Raw genomic sequence first — 20,544 nt, 5'->3', positions numbered from 1 at the left:
GGGTGAATATTTATGCAATCACTTATTTTGCATTATATATTGCTTAAGTAAAATCTGCTTTCACTTTGATATTAAAGAGGGCCTTTTTGTAAATTATTGTAAAAAGGTAAAAGGGTAAATTGACCAAGATGCCATTTATAAAAGCAGTAAAAGTGGAAATATCCAAGGGGGGTGAATACGTATTCTAGGCACTGTGTGCACACTCTGTTCCCATATCTCCTACTGTATCGCCTGTTGGGGGGCAAGCCAGAGAAACAATTAAATCTCTAGAATCACTGTTTTTTTTACATACACCATCTTGAGATGCACCTGGACAATAAATGTCAAATGTTTTGATTTGTCAATCAGTCTGCACCTCCTACCTATTTTATATAGAATTTGCAATTATTAGTCATATTAGCCTTTCCTAATATTAGTCTGCACCTTCTTCCTATTTTATACAGAATTTGCAATTATTAGTCATATTTTTCATTTTGAATATTTTGAGACGTGGTGTAGCCTTTCCTAATAATACATTTAGGTTTAACAAAGATTGTGTTTTTGTTCAATATAGTTAAAGTATTTCCATTTTCTATGATATAATATAAATTATTTCACAATATATATGTATATTCATATAATATTTTCATTTTCAGTCTGCTTTTAACCTTAATAGAAACACAAACTTCTCATTCCAGTCGAGGAACTGAATAAACCACAAAACACAAGATGACCCTCAGGCAGTTTATTGGGTTTCACCATAATAATCTCTTCCAGTAATGTATTGCCAGTGAGCTACAGTGGAGGGGTTAGTAAAGAACTGCATTGCTAAAAACCTTTACAGCAGAATAAAAACGGAACAATCCTAAAGGTGGAGATTGTCACAAGATTGCACCTTGTACCATCATAAGACTTGTGAGTGTGTGTGTGTGTGTGTGTGTGTGTGTGAGAAGGAGTGGCTGATAGTGTGTTTGTGTACACACATGCAAAAATGCATGAGGCTGCTAAGTGTAGGTGCTTGCCTATGAGTGTGTGTGTGTATGTGTATACAAATTGCATTTCCCCAAAGGCAGTCTTCATGCTAGTAAACAAGCACTGGTATTTGGGATGCTGCACTGCTATTCAGGCTATATTTAGACCTAGTCTGCCACAACACAATTGATGTAGATAGCACAAGCATGTCCTGTTTTGAAACAAGCACCCCTCCATATTTCTAACATCAATGTTGCTCAATTTCCACACTCATATATATATATATATATATATATATACCAACACTGCCACCGGTACACAGATCTTCAGGTTAAGGGTAGGAGAAAATCATTCAAGCTGAATAATGTGCAGCCCTATATTACAGTGTCAGAGTGTGGATGTGTCTGGCGTAGTGGTGTTGGGGGAATAATGGCGTGTCACTGGCAGTGCATAACCCAGGACCAGAACACCTGGCCACCCAACAATCAATCTTCCAACCCTTTGAGGAGTTAAAAAACAAATCAAAAACCAAAGTTATCCAGTAAGAGAACAAACCGTCAATAGCTACCAAGCTAGAAAAAGTCCAAAACATGCATGTCTGTACAGTTCTGTGCACACCATCGTGGATACAATCAGTGAGGTGTTGCGGCCTCTGTCCAGTCATCATCAGGGAGCCCCGGTTCGAAACCACGGAAACTACAACCAACACTGGACACTAGTAACTTAGTCCACCGAACCAATCCTGACTCAGAAATGCAGTTACGTGTCAAAGATACCAAAAGGTACCAAACAACAGCAGAAGTCGTAACAGTCTTGCTTTTTGTTCATCAAGATGTGTTTTTGTACGTCTGGGTTGAAGCTATTCTCATATGATATGATGCAAGAGATGTTTTGTATTAGTCAAGACACTTCAGAACATTTCAAAATCGTCACAGCTTTCTCTAAATAGGTGGTATTTTTGGTAATGTCATAAACCACTGTATCAAGAGCTCTAGTTCAGGATCATCAAACATTTAGAAAGCATCTCCTTAACTTCACTTCGGCAAGAACAGGGAAAAAAAGGCCAAGAGTGGATAAACGAAGAGGCAAATCTGGTCATTGTCTCTACTTTGGTGTTTGTTGTTTTATTTTATTCTAAAGAAGCACCGATATACGCTACATCAGACTGCATAACACACTACTGATACCAAAAAATCATGCAAAGAAGTTGAAGCAGACCTTCAAAATGGCCAACAGTTGCAAGAATTACATTCGGTAAACATTCAGTTTCATGGGCTAGATCTAGCACATTCATAGTAGGCAGCTCTCGTGCTGTTGGCACCCACATGTACTTCATTCCCCCGGTGTGAGTAGGCTGAGTAAGGCTTTTTTAGGGGAGAGGCGGTGCAGTGCTGTCAAATAACAGCATCGGAGGTCAGTAAAAGGTGCACCTTACTGGCTACGGTCACGTTCCCATGCCCTGAAAGAGTCCTCTGTCCACTCATGCTAAAGAACTGAAGCGCCTCAGACATCTGAGGGATAACCATTCTGTCACAAGGTGCTCATTTGCCATTTATGGCTACTATTTGCCATGATGCCAACTCAAATGTCAAAGACAACCTAGAGTGGTAGGTAGGTAAACCATTTGACTATATGTCCAATCGAATAACAAACAAGCTTCTTAAGAAATAAATTAAGGAGCCTGAGAATATGGTTGAGGTTGATTATATACGATTTTATGTTTCTTTTCTGTTTGGAAATTTTCAGAGTAGAACAGGGGTTTCAGTGCATGGGAGAACAGACCAAGGAGCGATCAAGTGAGCACTGGTTACAGGCGAGAGGCTACAGGTGTCCGGCAGAGGCAGACTGGACAGGACGAGGCGTGGCGTGGTAAGGCCTAGAGTCAAGTGAGGCGACAGGCGAGACGAAACCAAAACGGGTGCAGCAGAGTCCCAAGCAGGACAAAAACAGTTGTCCCAAGATGAAAATCAAAAATAAAATAAACCCTTGAATAAAATCGTTCTACGAAACTACCAACACGGATGCTAAGTTCAGTTCTGACAAAGCCGCTCCCATCCCCTAATCAACAAAGAAAGGGGAAGGACAAAGCGTAACACAAACACTTTCGGTCAACACAAACACACACACACACACACACGGTTATACAAAGTGGGTATATAGGGATACGTAAAAACACAGCGATTCGAGTAAAAACCTGTAGATACACACACCGCAATATACAAGCATAACAATCTCTAACTTCCTAGCTACACAAGCAACCAGCTGCAGCTGAAAACAAAGAGCAGTCTGAATAGGACAGTACTGAATATAATTAAGACTTCAATAATAACTTCTATGTGATACCATACACTAACACTGACAACAACTCCTGTCTCTACTTTGTTTATCCAGTTACGTTAACTTCATATGCACAGGAAACTAGAACTTCATCACATTCAAGATCGCCTCTCTCCATTTTCGGAGAAATGCTCTATCACTGACATCTGAATAGACCTAATATACAAATAAAACAACATTTTCACCTTTCATTGCAAACAGTTAAATCTTCCCACAAGAAGGCCAAACGACCTCCCTTGCACCAGTTTTGAAGTTTTACTTTTCTCCATCCTAAAAGCAAATCATACCAAGCAGCTGTGGGTTCGTATTTAAAGTTTGTCTTCCATTTTTCTCCCATTTTTTTTGTTCAATTATTTCTAAATCAACTAGAAAAAACTTGTGTCCTCTACAACACAGAAACCTTCAACCACCGCAACAATGCTCTGCAAAAGCAAGGCAAATATTTACAGCCCATGTAAAAACCTTACAAAACAAATTAGGGCAGGTTTTACAAAGGGGAGAATGTAATGAAATCATTCATTTTCTTTTTAACAAGCTCAAACACTATAAGTGCACTTCCATCAACAACCAGTCAAAAGTCTTTCTTGAAATGTGTGCTTGTGGAAGTGTCATGCAAAAGTCAGATCATACCCATTGGCTAAACGAGTAAGCAGTATTCTTTTCCAATGATTATAAAAACCTTTTGGTTCTAATTCAAAGTCAAATTTGCTGGTTGGCCAAGGTGCTGATTTTTGACACATTGTTCAAATAAAAAACAAAAACACATAAAACACATAAAACAATGACAATATAGCCATTAAGAGTTAGCATTACCCTCATCATCTCTTCAAATGAAACTTTAAAATCATCCTTATCTCCATTGTCTTTCTGGTGATTTTTCCTACATTAGTTCAATAACATTGTAAACAGGCATAGTTAGTGGTGTTAAAAGTTAAAGGGTAAAATAAATTAAGGTGTATATACATAACGTTTGGGTAGATGAGACAGGGTCCGGATGGTATTTCTTGGGTGGGGGGTGCATGTTTGTTTTCATTTGGCGATAAGTGTGTATCGCCATTGAGAGGTGCACGTTGGTGCCCCCCTGTGGTGGAAGCTGGTACTGCAGTTTAGACCGCATTCTCCTCTGCAGGAGGCTCTGCGTTGGGGGGCTGAAGAAGAGTCTGTTGAACTAGACGCACAAAGAGAACCAAGGTTAAATCCCATCACTTCCAAAGGTTCCATAGCAGGGAATAAATAAAGGCCCATGGCTCTACTTGTGGAAGTACATCCAAAATCGCACACAGGTCAATGATACGGTCAAGTACATTTTGTTGTGGCTTTATTTCTCTTGGCAAAACACCATGGCTTCCTGGCCTCAAACATTAGGTATTTAAAAGTCCAAACTCAGCAATGTTTTGTATGTATTTAGCGATCTCCACACAGCTTTGTACTTCTGCAGTATCCCCCACCTTTACAGTTGATAAATAGATATCTGTAGTCATCTTTAGATTTTTTACTAACCAACTATATGCCCTCATTCGTCACACTTGCCTCAACACAAACAGCTGTTGTCCCTTTATTAATCTACCTTTAACCCCAGCCATTCATCCAACCATCTCACTGTTACTAAACACCTCAGGTGCAATATACAACAGAATCATAAACACAGTTTCTTCTATAATCTTTGCTGACAAAAAGTTCTCATTTCAGCTTCGACAAGGCCACATGGTTGAGGTGACAGTGAGTTGTGCTGGCCGAGATAAAGTGGAGTTGTGCTGATTTAAAATCTTAAACCAATCCACTTGTGTTGTGAGTTGATCCTTTTACACAATGTGAATCAGCATTTATTTATTTTCGAGGCACACAAGACTTACATGACAGCCATCCGAGGATAACAGCAGTCTAAGATTAAGTGAAGTGGCCTTGTAACCAAAATCTCCCTCTATCCTCAGCTATGGCGTCCATGAGCAAAGCCCTTCAAACCCAAGTAATCTACATGGGATAACTGACAGTAAAGGGCAACTCTACATATGAATGTGTGTCACGCAGTATGAGAGAGAGCCAAGGATGAGTTTCCAATCAGCCGTCTCTGATTATCTTTTATTATCTTTGTTTTAGTTCATCTTTATGTTTTTTGTATTATCTTTGTTTTAGTTCATCTTTATGTTTTTTGTTTTAGTTCATCTTTATGTTTTTTGTATTATCTTTGTTTTAGTTCATCTTTATGTTTACCTTGGGGCTCCTGAGCCACAACAGCATCTGGATTTTCTGCCTTCACCATGTCAGTATTCAAGCTCTCTGTAAGATGAGATGAAACAAGAGTAAGACAGGCTAGAGAAAAAAACTCAACCTGCTACATGGCACATACTATCAGCGTCATCCTCTAACATTATCTAGCATTTCATCTACAGCCAATTATCTTTCATTTACCGTAGTACTTCTACTAATTAAAACAATATGCTCTCAAATAGGTACACAACAAAATATCAATGCTTACACTTAATTTAAATCATCACAAACTGTTTTTACATGTTCACCTTTTACATTGCTGTAGAGACAAGTAACAGGAAGATAAAAAAAGTGTACTAGACATACGCTGTATGGAGAAGCAGAACTTCTTCTTCTGGTAGGATATGTAGCTGGTGACTGCGCCGACCAGGGCCATGGCCACAGCACTGACGATGCCTGCGATTGTGCCCGTCTCTGCCATGGTGCCATCTGGGGACCCGAAGGGTTTGGTCACAAAAGAGACAAGGTGACATTCAACTGGAGCTGATATTTCACGTCTTTACGGTACAGTCTATGGTATAGACTCTATAATGACTAATTTACATTACATTTATTTGGCTGATGCTCTTATCCAGCAACTTACATTATGTCAATTATACTACAAGGGTCATTGTCCCCGAAGCAAGGGTTAGTACCTTGCTCAAGGGCTACTGCATGCTAGCCCAGCTCCTTAGTCACTACGCTACTACCGCCCACTTAAACAAGACAAATTGTATCTCAGACGAGCTTTGAACCCTCAACCTGCTGATTGCAGCTCACTTGACTCACCAAGTGAGCTACTGTGCAGCTACTCGACATACATACTGCATACTGAAGTTGATTTTGCTGAAGTGGTATTCGTAAGGGATAATGCCCGACGAGGTGTCCATTATGAACCGTGAACCGTCCGACGCAAAGCAGAGTCCGCGAAGTCCATTTATTTCTGATAATGGACGCATCGAAGGGTATTATCCCGTTTATACCATGGTCACTTACGAAATAAATAAATATGAAATCAATTATTAATACTAAATGAGTTTTAGAGCTAAAATTGTTAGTTTTTTCAGCTGTTTACAGTTGATTCCATTGTTGCGAAGCCTGCCTCCAGGCTCAACCGTCGTCCTACTATCGCTGTTATAGTTACCATTCATAAGCATTAATATGGAACGGCGATTAAACTTTTTTTTTACCAGATCTACTTCATAGGTGCAGTATATCACTTTTTAAACAACACCCTTTTCAATCTAGACCATGGTATAAATGTTTTTAATACATGTTGGTGTCAATTCTATTTCACTGTCTTTAACTCCACGCCAAACACTCAAGGTCCTACATCAAATACAGTTCCAGTCTAACAAGACCTTATCTGGTAAGTGTTTCTTATTGCTATCTGTGGCATGTGGTGGAGGAGTGGAGATTTTACCGTAGTCGTCGTTATCAAGGTCAGTAGTTCCAGCTCCACCCCCGTGACCTCCTGTCAGACACACAAGGAGTCATGGGTAAGGCACAGAAGTGTTTTACTTATTTTAAGCAAAGATAAGTGTTTTATTATTGCATTGCTGCACACCAAAACCTAACCTTTGACACCTTTGCACACTGCTGCTTATATTTGTCAAAGTATATGTTAATTACTTTTTGTAAAAACTGACCGACTATTTTGAATATGATATTTTCACTGGCATTTAATATTGCCATTAATATCACATGGTTATCAATTCAGGGAAATGATCTGGGCTTCGAGCTAATAGACAGTAATGCCATTCATCAGGACTGTCAGTCCTGGAGAACCTTTTATAAAGTGATAGCTTTGTTTATTTCATGCCTTAATTAATCATATCCAATTAGAGTAAGGGCAAGTGAAACCAAGGCAGAATGCTGTATTGGCAAGTGAAATCAAGGCAGTAAGGGCAGATACTGCACTCTGCCCTTACTAAAAATGTAAATTTATTTAAGAAATGTACTATACTGTAGCTATATGAAATTTTAACAGATTGAAGTGCAGATACTGCTCTTAGCCTTTGTAGGGCAGCATACATTGCACATTCCACATTAGGACAATAATTGTTTTGTTTTTTGTTTTTTATCTTAGTTAACCTGAATAACCTGATGGGGAGTAATGGTACAACATAAGTACAAAAACTAATATAGAGGAATTATTATCATTACCTTTGCCACTGCCTTTCTCAGGTTTGTAGTCACCAAGGTCAGTAAGGTCATCGTCAGTGAACGAGCCACCTACACAAGTAGAGAAAATGGTTAAAGGTTCTGTTTGAAAATGCTGTTGGTTCTGTCCAAAGTTAAGTAAGACCTGACCACCACAGAAACAGAAAACAAAGATAGGGTCCCCGGGAAAGAGCAAACCAGAGTTGGAGGAGGAAAAAATAGATTTATCAATCGACAAGACCAAGTGGGTCACAAGGTCATAATGATAAAGGCTAGTTTTTGAAGGCATTCAGAAAAAACTACAATACCCATGCATGACTACTGGTTAGTCATTCCTGTGTTCAGACAGAGATACAGCCATGTGTACATTACAGATAATTGATTAGTTCTGTGAGCTTGCTGCGTTTTCAGAGACTGTCTGAGAAACCCTAACCCCGAACATGACTTCCCAGTAGGCTTTGCTAAAGATGACCAAAGCAGTATGGGGTGAAAAGTTACAGACTTTTAAAGGAGACAGGAAACAGAACACAGGACACAGATAGAAGAGAGACATTCTCCAAGAGTGGGTTAACTACGGCAGTTTCACCCAGACAGGCACGCGCCGGCCGGGGGTTCTTACCACCGGTGCCTCCTCTGTTATTGGGCTGGCCGTCGCCCCTGCCCTCTCCGTCATACCCTTTCTCTGACGGGGACACGAAACGCTCTCAGGGTTCAAACTCTCAGGGTTCCCATATCATAGTTTTAGTCATATCAAATTCAAATTCTTTCATGCTGTTTTTGTGCTTTTCAGCTGTATTTCTATCAATATAATATAAGCGTGTTATTTTAACATTAAACAATCACAATTGGACCCCAATACGTTTAAGGATTTGTCAAGAATAAATGACCTATTGAGTAAAATGTTGCTTAATACAGTCTTTGTTGCCCACTAATACATATTCATAATTTGTTTATGGTTAACATGTTCCTTAAACTAAAGTGTTACCCAATTCTGTTATACATTTCAAATATAAGTTATATTTTGAATGACTATTAAATGACAATCACTATAGAATAACATAACACAAATGCAAGCCACCTATTATAATGTTTGTAATTTTATGGAAAAGTAGACAAAATGAAGGCACTTTCCAGCAAATGTCTGGAAACTCTTCAACAAGACCATGCTCATTATATTTATTTTCCAGTACAGTCAAGGTGGAAGGCCTTGGTGTTTGCATCAGATAGGAGAGCTTAAATTCTCAACTAAAATTCAATTCAAATGTCAAACGTCACTAGCTCACTAAGAGAAACCACATATAGAGAGAGTATACATAATAGAGTATAGCAGTTATGGGTTTCAAACATCTTTACACTCTGAACCAAAATATATATATATTGACTTTTTTCCCATTACCAATAACAACACTATCCCCACCACCCATTTCGACCCTCACACTGTTGGCCCAGCTATATGACTTGGAGCCAGAAATGTAACTGAACATAAATAGCATTGATTTTAACGCATGCCTGCTTTGATCAATAGCTGCAGTGGAAATGGACTGTAAATTCACAGATTGTTTCGAACATCCATACAGTGAAACAACAATCATTTCAATCAATACATCATGTCAGCAGCATTTTTATATTTACATTCAATGCAACACAATGCAGTTTTGGTACCTTAAAAGGATGCCTTCAAACTCATTTTGATGCCACACTGACTATAAGAACAATTGAGTCTCTTAGATTGCACCTGGTATGTAACATTGTTGTCACCCAATGCGTTGGAAATTGACAACAAGAGGAGTTACCACATCATGTTACTTGTTACTAGTTTATATAGGCCAATTGAGCGGACATAAAAATGATATCAGTGAGGTAACAAAATGCATTTATAATGACTTTGTTGTTATTATATATTTTCAGTGTTTACACTACATTAAAAGTATTTTTATAAACAATAACATTTTTGGGACTGGATTCCTGTACATGAATTAAGTCCTAGTCCTTAAAGGAAATTCCAAAAACGTTTCACTATGGACTAAGATTAATCCGTGTACAGGAGACAGGCCCTTAATGTACAGAAGCATAGTATGTCACATAAAAATGCTGTGTAAGAAATGACTCACCTCCTTTCCCTCCCTTGCCCTTTCCTCCGATGTCATTGTTGGGGTCCAGAGCATCGCCCAGATCGAAGTCATCAGGCCCTGTGAGTGATCCCAGCCCAACCCAACAGTAGCTGTCAGTCGACTTCAACCACTAACTCAATCACACAAGCATTCACACTGTGGCAATGGGAAGAGGTCTCATTGCTGAACATACGTGAAGGCAGAGGTCTCATAGGTGAACAACAACAGGAAATTGGTGGCAGGAGGGAGGATGGGTAGAAATGCAACATGAGAGGTTCAGCATTTATGTCTCCATTTAAAGACATCATACCACTGTACATTCTACCTTTGCACTGAATCACCTAGGAGACAGACAACAATCATTCACGTAAAGTGTTTTTTGTAAACTCAGCAGTGAAGGCTTATTTATAGAAAGAGGATGCCTCCATGTGTGTGTTCCAGACGTCGTCTAGACAGACATTTTTATACCATCTTGAGCAATTATGCTTTCCTGAGGTAAAGCTTAACACAGGCTTTATAGTAGACTGCCTTGGGGAATCTTTTATGGTCACACAAAGAGGATTCTCTACATCACTGCTGTGCTGGCCTACATATCATCGGCATAGTAGGTTCAGAGTTCAGGGAATCCTGTGGTTTGTAGTGGGAGCAGTAAGAGAAGACATTGAAATAAGAGGTTCCCAATCATTCCCCTTGGTAACCCCTTACTCTGAATTGTTGCCTACTCTGCACATCTCATCTCTGCCATTCTCAATTAGCTGAACACACTTATGGCTCTTCTCTCAATCCCATGTGTTGTTGAGCAGGGATAACAGAGACCGGCAGGTGCAGGACTGATATCAAGCCAAAGTCACAGTTGCAGGTCCGCCAATGGCAGGTCTGTCGACTGATCAGAGATCCAATGCACTGGCTCACCAAAAGATCAAAAACCATGTGCTATTGATCAGGAAAAGGTACTCTCAGTGGTGAGGAATGTCTTGAACATTTTTTTAATCATTCCCTTAACTGAGTATACACAAACTAGCCTAATACTTCATATACAAAAATATACAACAGATACAAAAAATGTAACAATCTGTCACAGTTACTCCAGCAGTGCAGAGTGTAAAAAACATCTGCAGTGCGGGTGGGAGTGAAAGAGCAGGGAGGGGGGATTGTGGAGGTGGGGGTGGGGGATCCAAAATGTCTGCCAAGAGACTCATTGGCAAATGTGCCTGTTGGGCCCATTTTCAGCATGAACAGACCAGATCAAAGCTTCGACAGCGTGCTTGCTTGTTTACAACAATTGTGCATTGTGGTTAGCCATTATTTAATATGGTGCGGCCGAGGGGGTATGGTGACCGGGGGACACAGTGGCACCTCCCCTGGTAGAGGACACAGTAAGTCATGCTGAGGGACTGAGGGACTGCTGTGTTGTGACTCAGACACATATTGTTATCACCCACACAAGGACTGACAGACAAAGAATGAGATAACAGTATATAAGTGATGCACATGTGCTCCTCTTTCCATCAAAATGGTTTCATGTGGAAAACAGTTCTCTGTAATCCATATGTACTAGAGCCCGACCGATAAATCGGTGTGCCGATAGTATCGACCGATATTAGCTATTTGCCGATCTATCGCTATCGGCATTAATAACAGCCAATAATTATTTTTTCAATTAAGTAAAGGACAGCCAAAAAGTGATCCTTCATCTAAATTCCCAGTATTGTCTTTCCAGCTTAGTAAACAGTAACAGTAAAATAATGTTAGCATTGGTTGAGTGTGAGAGGCGTTTGTTCATCTTTTTGACAAGTACTCCACAGCAAACAATGCTTGTAAGTAGCAATTATACAAGTTCTCTAGTCTTCAGCAAATGAGGCTTATAAGTAGCGATCCATGATAAAAAAAACAACAACACGTTCTCTGCCGTTGCACATAAGGAGCTTACAGATAGGAGGCAGCATGCACTACACTCGCTGCTAGTTTGCACTGGGTTGAGTGAATGGGACAAAGATTTGTGCTGTGCAAAATAGCTATGATTTACAGCGCGCCATGGTCAAAGTTAAACATGGTCGAATTTCGGGGGTGGGTGGTGACCTGATTTTGGTCAATTTGTCCTCAATTTTGTCCTCTTTTTTTTCTTTTAAATCCTCAAATACCGAAGTCGGTACTGGTCTTTGAAATACCATATCGGTCGGGCTCTAATATGTACAAAACTTTGATAGTGCACATACAAAAAAAATGAGCAATTAAGTACTGCTACTGCTACACATATACATTTAAACTTAAATGAACATGCATATATACACACATGCGTAGTTTTCCCCTATTTGACTGGGAATGACAGAGACAGCAATGGAACTGACGTAACAGAGACGTGATGGCACATGGGACACAGACGGCGTGAGTCGATCGGTCGAGGGAACGTAAAGCGACTACCAACCAGGCTTGGAAACGTGGGGCGGGCTGGTGGTTCGGGTCACCCTGGGAGTGGTGCGAGGCAGCAGGCCGGGCCGAACCGTGGCCCCAAAGAAGTCGGAGCCGGTCTCCTCTGTTAGCGAGCGGGTGAGCGAGCGCAGTACTTGGTTAGTGGAGAGCAACAACGGGTACTGACCAAGCGTCTGACTGTCCCACTCTAAAGGACTCTAAGGCATGCTCGTCTCTTTCTGCACTAACAGACTTAATTAATAAAGTGAAAACCTTACAATTGATTATTCTAGTCAGGTGTATTTATCACATTGACAACATAGAGGCATCTAAATTATGCAGGTCCAGATCAGCAAGGACTAGAAATGACAGCTCTGATCATTTTCTGACATAAAATGCCCACATTTTCTATTACCTTTCTATTACCAAGTCCAGTCTGCCATTCCATGAATATGATATACGAGTGAAAAATATCTCATTTTGTTTCACAACATCAAGCAATAACTTGTATCCTGAAAGAGGCGAGAACTGAGATTCATAACTATTTATCCATCATCTGCGTTGACCTGTGCAAAAACAGATGTGTGTTTAGGAAACAGAACGAAGGCCTTAATGGCATTTTCAACAGGAAATCACATTACTTCCTGTCTTGTTAGTGCTTGGCAGGAAAGAGAGAAAATTCTCCACAATCAATATCTATTGGCAGGAGTAGTTATCTCCAAGCCCTCAAGGAGTGACTTTTTGTGTATCAGCAACATGATAGTATCTAATCGGCAGCCACATGGGCGAATCCACACTGCTGCTTTCAATGGCAGGTTTCCTTTAAGTGAAGTACTCTCACCATCAAGAAAAGCAATGCCCAGGGCTCATGTTTCACTGGGGCTTTTGAGTTTTTTTCCCTTCTTCTAAGGGCATACTTGTCATGTTTCATGTAACCCACAAGTTCCGCAAGACGCGTGGTCAGTAAAGAGGAGATATGAGCATGAAGTTTCATTTCGAGTAACATAGGAAATCCGGTGCTAAATGTTAGTCTGTTAGAGGTTAACACACAGGGGCAAAGACTGATAGTGAGTGGCGTCTGATTCCCCCCAGGCCTATGTGGAGCCTGTGCAGACCACGTGTTCTTGCTGCCTACCTGGTTTGGGCTTGGTCTTGGGCTTGACTGCTGCTTTGGTCGGGGCAGGAGCAGGCGGCGCTGGTTTTTTCGTGGGAGTGCCAAAATCCATGGCATCAGTGAGGTCCAGTTCTGTGAAATTGACCAATAATTCTTAATAGACTATTTGTTTGTTTTTTTCTTTTTATGTTTAAAGCATAGCAATCTACCAGTGCTGCTTTGTAACCTTCTTCATAGAACTATCACAGAAGCAGATGTTAATGTATGTCAAAAAAAGACAATTAACAAAGTAATTAGACAGGGTAGCGTATAGCACATTATATACATGTCATTAGCACCTAGCTGTTTTAAAGTTAGCATGTTTCACAGCACAAATAGCGCCCCATTAGGTAGGAGGAAAATAAATAAATTACGATTCCTTACCGTCTCCTCCTGCTGGTACACTTGGGGGCTTCACTGTGGCTGTGGAGATAGTTAAAACATGGTTACATTGCTTTAACCTTCATTACAGAAGGTTTTAGTTTGTTCCAGTTTGTTTTACAGTTACATTTGGTTTGTTTTAGCTTACAATGTTGAAACGCTATTAATGGCAACATAATGTAGTGGATTAGCCATTTTGACATACCGTAATGTCAAAAACGCCTATCCTCTGTGTTGCTCAGATATCCTCTGAAGTAACCATGATAACCAGATAGAGTCTCTTGTAATACCACTTCGTACCTCTATGGCGCTGTATTGAATACAATTGTGAATGTAACAGAATTCTACTCATAGCCCCTTTATGTAGGTACGGTTCTACAGTAGATTCAGTAACAGGAATAGAAAGAGTAGGTACTTTGGCATGTCTCAGTGGAAGAACGCGTCTAAGTTAGCGAACCCACTGGGGTTCTTCTCAGAACACAAAATAGGGTTTTAGTGGTGAGGCTGCAACAGAGCACATGGCTACATGCTTTATTGCTGTTTTAAACCCCACTTAAATCCCCAGAGAACTAGTGGATATCTTTGTGTGCGATCGGGTTCTGTGTTTCTGTGAGCGTTCTGGCGCATAATGGCTCCGTGCATCACCCAGGTGGGTGCTACACATTGGTGGTGGTTCCATGTGAACCGCTTTCCATGTGAAGCGCTTTGAGTGTTGAGAAAAGCGCTATATAAATGTAATTTGTTGTTGTTGTTGTTGTTTCACCTTGTACTACTAAAACAACTCATGAAGACCCACTAAAGTTAATCTCAGCAGTCTAGTTGTGGTATTGATACGTACGAATATCCCAGGGCCCTCTGTGTTAAAACGCATTTACCAACAGTTAAAATCAATAGAATCACCAAAGTACACAGATGCATCATTCTCATTTTATTTCTGTATTTGAAAATATCTGTGTCATTTGGCAGCTGTATCGAGTGGATCTACAGCCTAATGCATCTTCCACTCATATGCGGTTTGGTCAATGGTCCAGTGCTTTGTCTACAGTGTCCAGTAGTGGCTATGAGGTCATGGAGTCTTACGTTCTGCTGGCTCATCATCATCATCTCCCAGTGCGTCGGCCAGATCAAAGCCATCCTCACATCGCACTGCAACAAAGACGTAGAAGAAAAACACCAAAGTCAGACAAAAATCCCTAAAAGCAGGCCTGAAGATATCGAGCAAATGTCAACCAGTTATGTTTGAATACCCGCATGTAACTTTTACCCTAAAGTGCCACACACCGGCTGAACAAATGGGAGTGAGAAAGTGGGGAATACACAAAGGCGTCTGCAGATGGGGACTATACCCAGATTCCTGAGGCTTTTGGAATGTATCAAATTCCACTTTGACTAGATATTGGTGGGGGCCAAGAAAACGACACCCGGCAGGCCAGTGGACCACATTCTTTCTGTCTATAGACAGAGGATCTATTGTGTTCATACGACCCACACAAAAGAGCCCCCCCATCAACTGTTTTTACCTCATATATTCCACTATGGCAATAGATTAGAGAGAGAGGAATGCATGGGACCAGCAACAGATTTAAAAACAAAACACAAAGTAAAACAGATCATCAAACATCAGCCAAGATAAGAGCTCTGCTGTAGGTGACTGTATCGAGTCATTAGCAGTGAAAGGTTATCTTCTGCAAGCCTCAATTTCTTTGTACTGTCATGCATTATCAGTTATTTATCTTAATTAGGTCTCATTTGACCAATATCACCACATTAATCACTATGTTTTAGCTGATACGACTGGTGGTAAAAGTCAGCAAATAAAACAATAGTCGAACTGTATGTGAGTTTACTTATAAATTACTTATAAACAGACAGAAATATGTTTAATGTCTCTGTTGCTTTGTGCCTTTAAAGCAGTTGGCACATGATGTTTAGTACTGTTCGTCCACAGCAGTTTGCTGTGACTATTTATAGTATGGGGTCGTGGCCAGCATATCGCACTTGTGTATGGAGCTCTGGGTCAGAGCCACATTAGCCTTATTCCAACCTCTGCCAGGAAACACACACACACACACACTCCATGTCTTTCTCCATTTCTCTCCTTTCACCCTTTCCCAAACTCTTTGCTAATCTCCACCAATGCTTAGTCTCTGACTCTCACTCTGAATCTGCATTTGAGACCCTATCCATGAACTGTATGTAGGCTAGATGCTGACCAGGCCAGGATTAGAAACAGTTAAAAACACTCGCACCCTGCCGTACAGGCCAGGAACTGCCTCAGCAAGACTTGATTTCTGTGGTCACATGGCGGCACCTAATCTACGCGACCCACTGCTCTATCACTGCAAGTCTCTATTCAGGGATTTGACTGTTCTCCGCGATATCAGTTCTGCCGTTTGGTGGCTTAATGTGCCGAGACATATTGAATTGGCCAGTGGGACATATTCTAAATGGTGCTCAGCGGTCACCCCGTCTCCTGCACTCACAGACTGGGCTCAGGGATTATTGGAAATGCTATGCAGAAAAACACGATAAGACTGGGTCAGACAGGCTCACAGTCAGGAACACAGCCGGCATATTCCTTTCATGCTCTCAGATGAGCAGGCGTTTTAGCGCTCAGTGGGCAGTCATCTTGAAAATAAATAAATAAATAAATAACTGTGACACCAGGCCACACAGATGCCCTGTGGCGGGATGATGAGGTAATGAATAATCAATTGTGGGCTTGTTCAGGTGTCTCTGGCACATGGCACACATCTTGGGTTGATCTAATTACATCGATAATAGAGGGTGTGGCAGGGGGAGAAAGAGAGAGAGAGAAAGGAGACGCTCATTCAGGAGGAGGAGCAGGAGAAGAAGGGGGGCATGTGTGTGTGTGTGTGCGCGGTTAAGGGGGGGGGGGCTGGTGCAGTCGGAGCCTGCCAGACACACACAGCTGAGTCTTAGCGTCGCTACCCCGGCGCTCTATTCATCCGAACAAGGGAGCTTCTTTCGGGACAGGAGGTGACAGCGGGGTGGAGGGTGGGAGAAAGCGGGCGGGCGGAAGAGCGGGCTACGTCTCAGCCACCTCAATGTTGGCAAATCTAGCACCCTGAGTCTGGGCGAGGAACAATGCTTTCAATTAAAGCAGGGATCACCTGCGCTGAATACCAAAAACCTGGCAGGCAGGCAGGCAGGCTAGCCTGCTGTTCGGTTAAACCCAGACATGAACGGGTGTGGGAGGGGGGGACTGATCCTCTCACCATTCCCTCTTTATGCCTCCCAGTCCACCACCCTAACGTTTTTATCTCCATCTCTAACCATGGCAGAGCGATTCTGCTTCATTGCTCTGGCGCGTCACTCAGTCATGGCCTCTCCCGTGGGTTCCGCAGTCTGGGAGAGAGAGAGAGAGAAAGAAAGAGAGAGAGCAAGCGCCGGTACCTGCCCTCTGTCTCCCTGGCTTTGCCGTGCGCATGCGTGGGGATGGGAGCGCTCCCCTATGTATTACCTGTACAGCGGGGTGAGAAATACTCTACTGTGTCATTGTTACAATGAGACGCCGCTGCCAAAATGTCTGCTGTTCCTCCAGAAGCCGGCTTGGGTACCTTGCCATTGATTTTTTGCTCTCTCCACATGGCTCCATAATTCATGGTCTTTGTAGTTTTTTTTTTGGGGGGGCATGGCCTCTTTTAATGGTGACTGGTATGAAATGATTCCTCATGGTCTGTTATCAGAAAATAATTCTTTGAATCAGTACCAGTAACAGTCGTTTTACCAAACCCAACTTTCACTTCCCTTTCACAATGAATTCTCTAATCTCTACACTTCTTACACAAAGGCACTGCTTTTGGTGTGCTCAAGGCACAAATGAAACAAGGTTATACCATGTCAAATGCGCCAACAAATCTAAGAGTTAATGTAGAAGAGATACCGGATACAAAAGACCGTGCCACATTTGTCCTCTCCTCTTTCTGATAGCCTAGTTGACTGGTCAGTGGCCGCCTCCTTTAGGGACCGTTGTCTTACCTTTCGCAGGCTAGACATAGTGAGACACACCAGCAGGTAATATGGCACACAAAAAAACCCTATTTTATGTTACCTACAAGAGAACAAATAGAGGCCTTTATATCAACTACAAAAAAAATGGTTGGCTTAGGGAACATAAGCTAACCTTCCCCCTCGGTCACTGCAACATGTTTCTGGACACTATGTTCCACAGCTGTGTCACTGCAACTCGTAGACTATGAATGATATGGTAATTATATTGTCCGCCGCTTCTCATTCGCAAAGTACCGTTATTCAGTATCCAGATTTCAAGTAGGCTACGGTCCTATTCATTGCTTAGCAGCAGCCGAAAAATCTGATGAACTCTGCATGGCTGTGAGAGACCTCAACAAAGAGGGGCGAAGCGCTTACCTTTCAGTGTGAGCAGAGACAACAGTGCGAACACAGCCCATGCCGAAAATCTCCTCATAGTCTCGAAGTCCGTTAGATGTCCACCACGTTGCAAAATGTAACTAAAATGTAGTCTGGACAACTACTAGTAGATTAAAAACGAGTCTCAACCAGGCCCAGCTGTTAGATGAGACGTATTAGCCGTGTACTTTGATCCGAGTCCACCCTAGGTAGTGCGACAGTCTGAAACAGTTAGCTGCAATAAAGTCTGCAGTGCGAATGAGCAAGCGGAGTCTACCGAGAGCAGACGAAAGGGGCAACGTGGAGAATCACGTTACACCAGCGTTGGGCGGTTCCTCCGCAAACGTTAGGCTACTCCACCACCAGTGTTCACTGGCGAGAAATATGAAATAAACCCTCCTTAAATCGTTTGCTTGGTTGTGTTACTTTTCTGTTCTCCGATTAGTTGTGTTTGTGTAGCTTTTGTTTATTCACTCACATTAGCTAACGTTAATTATTTGCTGGCTAACACACGTGCCTACTGGTGACGGCAACTATCATATTCAGCAAAAAAACTGCTGTGTTGATACCAGACAAGCGTTGCCAAGTGATCCCCTGTCAATCAATCAGCTAAATTCCGTCTATCAAGATTATTTTAGCAACCACTCTTGTCATCTAATACATTCCATGGAATGCCAGAAGCAGTGGCACATAAAATTGACCCTAATGAATTATGCATATTACAGTCTGGTCTGTAATAGCCTATATATCTCAACATGATTAAGATTGGTGATACCAGCACTGAACAACATTCACATGCACTGAGAGTTTAAAGTAAAAAAAAATGTTTGGTCAAAAATGTTATATAATTACCAGTTGACAGTTGTGTTTCTTATGTTTACAAAAAATTCCCTCTAAATTACTGATAATCGCAAAAGCATTTGCACACAAGATGTCAACTCTTATCCTTCAACCTTCATAAGCCTATGTCATTGTAGTTCTAAGCATGTCAGTTATAGTCAGTAAAATATGTAAAATCCCTTCAAAACAGCTAAACCTCTCACTGTATAGGCCTAGTTTACAACTCAAGCATAGAAATAGGCTACAAATAATTTCAACATGTAAACTGAGAATGTGAAAGGAAAGGATCCTCTTGCACAAGCCATATGTGTTTGTGAAGTAAAAAGTTGTCTTGCTAAGAGAGGTCAGTCAAAGTGAAATAGTCAGATTGACTGAATGGGGCTTAGACAGGGGATTGATTGGCCCAATTCAATATACATTTTCTTCTGTCAAATAATTTAAAGGCAGTCCTTGATTCTGAAGAAAGATATTTCCAAGATGGTTCATAATTTGAACTCAACATTCAAATGCACCTCTGAAATCAGTGCTACGGAGGAAATGGTGTTACCTTGGCTAATACGTATTATTATTATTATTATTATTATATACACTTGCTATACACAGCTCAATCCAAGCCATTGTGATTCCCATTTACAGAGGCAGGGGCTGTGTACAAACAGGATCTATTGGAGTCAACATACAGCAAGAGGACCACGAGGAGAAACGCAACCTCATGAAGGTTTTTATTTATTTAGCCAATCAAATTCCTTCCCTCCTTTCAGTGCTACTAAAGTTACAGTGTAAATCCTCTGTAAAGACTGACAACTGTTCATAATAGTTAGTGACAAAGTACTTTCTACAGAAAAATGAGCAGTCACCTACTATTCTATCAATTAATTTTCAAGGAATCTATTTTGTTTCTAAACGTCATACTGAATTTTAGCTATTATTTCAATTTATATTTTAATTTGAGCTTATTTTCATTTGCTACTTGAGGGTCATTGGGGAAATTCCTGTCCTGTCCTACAACATATCTGATACATAAAGAGTTTATTAATGCCTTATTTTTTGCAAGTCCTATGATATCTGATGGCAAAACCAAAAAGTATGTGAATTATGCTAATTAGCAAGCTTAAAACTCAAAATTGAGCTTGGTAAACAAAATATTTGAATTCAGCACCCTCAAATGGTTGAAATAGCCCCTTTACTGACTTTTCCTCAAATTTGCCAGCAGGACTTTTTCTGAACGTTTGTTAGCTAACTGCTCTCCCTCTATATACAATGTGCAGCATTTGGAAACCACACTGCACAGTAAAAGAGAAAAACCTCCCCGAGGTCTGAGAGGCACTCTCTTGGCTGCTCAGTGGATTATGACGCGTGTGGCAGTGGTGCCCAATGCCCTAATCTCTTTCAGTTTATTTTTTATTTTTATTTTTTAAGATCTAAATCTGAGCCTTGCGGGATGAAACGCTGAAAATATCCTTCTATACAGCTGGAATGGTTGAAGTAGATATATGCACTAAATCGGAACTCTCAGAAAGCCAGGCACTTATGGTACAAATTAAAACCATCACATTAACA

At 41.1% G+C, this 20,544-nt stretch overlaps 1 protein-coding gene across 4 annotated transcripts; it reads right to left on the bottom strand.

Annotated features, from left to right (window-relative positions):
* Positions 1 to 709: 709 nt before the first annotated feature.
* cd99l2 (CD99 molecule-like 2) lies at positions 710 to 18,510 on the bottom strand. Of its 4 annotated transcripts, XM_048236131.1 has the most exons (12): positions 18,145 to 18,505; positions 14,833 to 14,898; positions 13,756 to 13,794; positions 13,354 to 13,464; positions 12,235 to 12,342; positions 9,810 to 9,887; positions 8,318 to 8,380; positions 7,702 to 7,770; positions 6,959 to 7,009; positions 5,863 to 5,985; positions 5,500 to 5,565; positions 710 to 4,456 (listed from the first exon to the last, which is right to left on the bottom strand). In XM_048236131.1, the coding sequence occupies exons 1-12, from the start codon at positions 18,200 to 18,202 to the stop codon at positions 4,395 to 4,397; spliced, it is 894 nt and encodes a 297-aa protein (XP_048092088.1). In that variant the 5' UTR covers positions 18,203 to 18,505; the 3' UTR covers positions 710 to 4,394. The 4 variants fall into 4 exon arrangements, with proteins under 4 accessions (XP_048092088.1, XP_048092090.1, XP_048092089.1 ...); XM_048236133.1 differs by lacking the exon at positions 12,235 to 12,342 and having other exon boundaries at positions 18,145 to 18,510; XM_048236132.1 differs by lacking the exon at positions 8,318 to 8,380 and having other exon boundaries at positions 18,145 to 18,489.
* Between the last annotated feature and the right edge of the window lie 2,034 nt (positions 18,511 to 20,544).

Source organism: Alosa alosa, chromosome 24, assembly GCF_017589495.1.
Source record: "Alosa alosa isolate M-15738 ecotype Scorff River chromosome 24, AALO_Geno_1.1, whole genome shotgun sequence".
Taxonomy (NCBI): Eukaryota; Metazoa; Chordata; class Actinopteri; order Clupeiformes; family Clupeidae; genus Alosa; species Alosa alosa.
This window is presented reverse-complemented; position numbering and strand designations above follow the sequence as displayed.

Excerpts from the sequence above, each read along its gene's own strand:
- cd99l2 (XM_048236131.1), bottom strand. The coding sequence starts at position 18,202 with ATGAGGAGATTTTCGGCATGGGCTGTGTTCGCACTGTTGTCTCTGCTC. Across the intron at positions 12,343-13,353 it reads CAAGACCAAGCCCAAACCAG|AGGAGACCGGCTCCGACTTC; the intron begins GTAGGCAGCAAG and ends GCTCGCTAACAG. Across the intron at positions 7,771-8,317 it reads TAACAGAGGAGGCACCGGTG|GTGGCTCGTTCACTGACGAT; the intron begins GTAAGAACCCCC and ends CTACTTGTGTAG.